General features: G+C 42.3%; 1 protein-coding gene across 1 annotated transcript in view; it reads right to left on the reverse strand.

Moving 5' to 3' along the window:
* ip6k1 (inositol hexakisphosphate kinase 1) overlaps window positions 1-4393 on the reverse strand; it is a gene marked incomplete at its 3' end in the record, with an annotated part of 18155 nt that overhangs the window by 2395 nt on the left and 11367 nt on the right. The window contains 2 exon segments of the mRNA XM_014019156.1: window positions 403-584; window positions 658-895. Of these exon segments, the coding sequence (XP_013874610.1) occupies window positions 403-584; window positions 658-895 (420 nt within the window).

Genomic DNA, 4393 nt, shown 5'->3' on the forward strand with positions numbered 1-4393 from the left:
TATCTGATGATCGACTCTTTTAAATGAAACCAGAGAGCGTTGACAGAGAGGAGAAGGTAGAAATGACTCAGCCTGATGGAGGACCTCAAGTTTAGCTTGTTAGTTTGCGCCGAGCTAACACATATAAGGCAATATAGCGTCGGCGCTAAAGCTAACAGGCTAAACTGAGGTTCTTCTTCCATGAAGCAGCTCCCCTCCTGGCTGCCTCAGGACACGACAGGATTTCTCAAACATGCATGAATAAGTCAAAGCAAAACTCTAGTTACGTTTTTGATTAGAGGATAACATTATAACTTGATACAAAACTCAAAAAAAGTTGATTTTACATGATACAGCCCCTTCAACGTTTGACTCCTCCCACAGCTGTATATGAGAGGCTGTGATTGGCCGATGAAAGGATACTGAAGAGTTTGCGGTCCTTGGATTCGGACCTCATGCGGCTGAGCTGCTGCTTGTGGCAGCGGAGGCTCCAGGGGTTGTGGCTGATCTTCTCCGAGGTCAGACCGCTGTTCCAGTCCAGCATCTGGAAGGGGACGTCTGACAGGATCTTGGGGTCCAGCCGGGGACTCTTCAGCTCTGCGAGGCTGCGGGGACAAAAGGGTCCACGGTTAATACCCAACTGCGCTTAAAGASTTTGAAAGGAGGACCGGACCCTACCTATCGGAGGGGTCCGTGTCGTGCGCCTCCCGTCGCTCGGCCCGCTCCTCCTTGTGTTCGGAGGAAGAGGAGGAGCGGTGGAGGCTGCGGCGCGAGTGCTTCCTTCGGGGCTGCTCCCTCTCCTGRGGGTCGCGGTCCTCGTGCTCCCCGGACCCCACCTCCATGTTGTCCACGTAGGGGTACGCCACCAGGTTAATGTAGCCGTCGGTGCCCACCTCAAAGCACACCAGCACCACCCCTGACAGACGCAGACACAGGAGGGAGGGGGGTCAGTCTGTCTGAAACCCTTCTTTAGCTGCTTCATTTTTTTAAGCTGTATCAGTGGTGATGCTAGCCGAAGCTACATTTCAAAGAATGGGCCTCATGTAAAAACCGTTCAAACATATTTGTTCTTAAGTTGTGCGTACGAGTGATTTAGGAGAATTTGTCATATTCACCAATTTTCTCGTATTCTAAGATTTTCTTCAGATACGAACAAAATTCACGAGTGGTCCAGACCTGTCGCATATATTAAGAGAAGTCAGTCTGCTGTTATCTAGATGGGTTTTCTTCACTAATAACTTTATATTTCATTAGTTTGAAGATATTTTGTGTTGAAAATAAATCACATTCCATAATTATGTTGACAATAGGTTATTCTGTTTCAACTGGAATTATAATTTTAAATGTAATAATGTAGACTAATGACATAAATTGGTTAAATTAAATTAAATTGGCCATTAATGCTGTTGTATAAAACTACAATAWTAATATGAAGATGTTAAACTACAAACCAACTTAAATTATGCATTAATAAATGAAAGCTATGTAACAGTTGTTTACACTTCAGTTAAAAATATTCGACCAAAGGAAAACCGGAGCAGGACTACAGAGAGATGAATATGATTTAGATCAGCGGTGCCCAAACAAGAGGGCCAAAATGAAAATGTATCCGGAGCTGCGAGCCAAATGCAGTAATATAATACATGAAATATAAATGCTTTTTAAGTAAAATCCTGTATTAAAACAATTAAGCATGCAGCCAGTGCAGTAGACAACTTTTTTTTAGTCTGAGCACTTGGAGAACATCTGCCATACGCAGAAGCAGCAAAGGTTCATGGGACATTTCATAAATTGATAAAATATGGTTTTGTGGCTTTATAAAGTGTGCAAATCTACATGTGTGCAAATCTACATGTGTGCAAATCTACGTGTGGTTGAATCTATTCTTAATATATCACGTTGTTACTTGGATTTCATGGTTTGTATTTATTCTCAATACATCAAAGATAAGTCAGGACCATGAGTGAAAACTATCTGCACTACAGCCTCTGATATAGTCATTGTGCCAATGGATGAAATGACTGAGTGGAAATACTGTGTTTCTACATATTGTAACTGCTGGTGGGCCAAATCAAATAGCTTGACAGGCCAAATTTGTCCCCACTTTGGGCTCCTCTGATTTAGATTTTTATTTCTGTGACTGTATACGACCCACAGGAGAAACGACATTAACAGCGGTCATTTCATTCCTCGGCTTTAGCAGGTCTGACGCTGCTAAAAATGACAGATTTTCTTTTCTGGATCTCTGAGAGCAGAACTTCAATCTCCGAACTCGTAAAGTTCTTCTTTTTTACTTTGTGATGTTATTTATGAATGGAAACTTCCTAGTATGTGGGGCAGGAAACGTATAGCCTTATATGGTGTTTTTAGGGTGGTAATTATGCTAATCTCCTCTCCTCGTGCACGAGCAGCTGATACACATTCATCAGTTTACGCAACTCATTTACATACTTTTCCTGAAGATAGAAGAATTTGCTTAATCTGACGTGACATGATCGTATGAGGCCCAATGTGAGTTTATAAAGAAAACGATGCAACAAAAATGAAGGAAATGCTTCCAGAGTTCGCTCCAGTTTCTGGAAGCACTTTAGTGGAAGAAGCTGTTTCCAGTTTAAATAAACAAAGTTTTATAAACAGAGTCATCTCTGAGGAAGGCTCTCGACATCTTTCATGTTTCTCCAAGTTATTTCCCAACAAATGAGCTCCAAATACAAAAATACGGTATTTAACATTTCAGCGACTCCAACCTGCAGAGAAGAGGACAAACACCACCCGATGTCGTGGAACAATAAGTGGGTAAAACAACCTTGATGGAAGCAGAAAGTTGTTCCTGAGCAGCTGTCATTTAATCAGCGGGACAATGGAGGTGGGTACAGATCCAGGACTAAATTTAGACTTGTTGTTCTGTTGTCACCAGGTCTGGAGGGAACGCAGACCCACCAGGAAGATGGCCGACAGCTCACCTCTTTTAAAWGGAACCCACGGGGATTGATTGAAAACATTAGTAAATAGTCTTAAAAATAATTATAACGTTCTCTAGGTGGGTGTTTCCACTTCTGATCGACTGAGAAATAAATAATCCCACTAAAGATTCTGATWGAGATTATTAAAGTCTGACTCCAAAACCAACCACAGCGAGGAGGAGGATGTCASTCAAGATTAGCCAGCCTTGTTTACACACCTACACACTCTTTAGCGGCGGGTAATCAATCGCACTGTGTGGGTGAACCGCTGCTCTGCAAGGCGGCTGACATTTCTTTTTTAGCTTTTCCACAGCTCTCTTAGTAGTTTTTTTTTTTTTTTTCAAACTGCTGCTCAAAGCTAACCTCCCGGCTCAGAGGTTAGATATTTTGTGTGGTCACCATCACTAAATCACAAAGCACAATGTCCTGGTTCTGAGTTTGGAAATRATTGGCCCGGTTAACATTTTGAAGCACGGTCCGATCTCGGGGCGTCACATTTCTTGGTGTTCATGGTATGTCGGCGCTACATATTCAGACTGGTGTGTCATTGTATAAACCCACCAAATCACAAAGACGACAGCATTCCACCGGCGTTTTATTGTGAAAACTCAACTTTAAAGCCTCAAACATTCATAAACGAACGTTATTTATCTGCCGTAAAACGTTTTCTGTTTACACATTTTGGAAACGATGAGGAGTGTTTAAACTGGCAGCCGACGTCTGTTTGTGTGCGACGTTACTACAGCAAAAGATAGTGAAAACAGCTACAGCGCTGTGATGAAGAGCAGAGCAGCTACAGAACTGTTCCTCCATTAAAAGCTGCAGTTCCTTCCTTTTGTTCTGTCAATCTTCTGTCCGACACACAACGCCTGAAATACTGGATCACAASAAACAACTGTCTTTTGTGATGGAAGTTTGTGAATCAGTTCCTGTGTCACAAACAAATCTGTGTCAGGAGGATCTGTTTTTCTGTGCACCTTTATTTCATTTTTAAAAGTAGATTTTTTATTAAAATACAAATACAAACTAGAGAATTTGCATTTACTGCAAAAATGCTGTGTGATTGTGTAAACCCCAATTTACATTACTTGCGTTCCGTCTCCACTCCGCTCCGACCTCCGCAGCAAATACACACCCATTATGATCAATGAGTGTTTACATTGGCTGCACACGGCGGTGCAGGGCGGCGGTGAGCGGACGGCGATCCGTCAAAATTAAAACGATCCTATTTTTGCCTGATGCCGGAGCGGCGCCGGAGTCAATTTTTGAAGATTACGTCACACCAACAGGAAAAGACACGAGCACAACATCCGTATTTTCAAAATAAGACACTATACTGTGGAATAATTTGTCGGAATAATGTCGAAATTGCAGCCATATTAGGGCTGTGTATTGGCAAGAATTTGGCGATACGATACATATCATGACAGAGGGGTCACGATACGATATAT

The sequence above is a fragment of the Austrofundulus limnaeus genome, unplaced genomic scaffold, assembly GCF_001266775.1.
Source record: "Austrofundulus limnaeus strain Quisiro unplaced genomic scaffold, Austrofundulus_limnaeus-1.0 Scaffold210, whole genome shotgun sequence".
NCBI classification, from domain to species: Eukaryota; Metazoa; Chordata; class Actinopteri; order Cyprinodontiformes; family Rivulidae; genus Austrofundulus; species Austrofundulus limnaeus.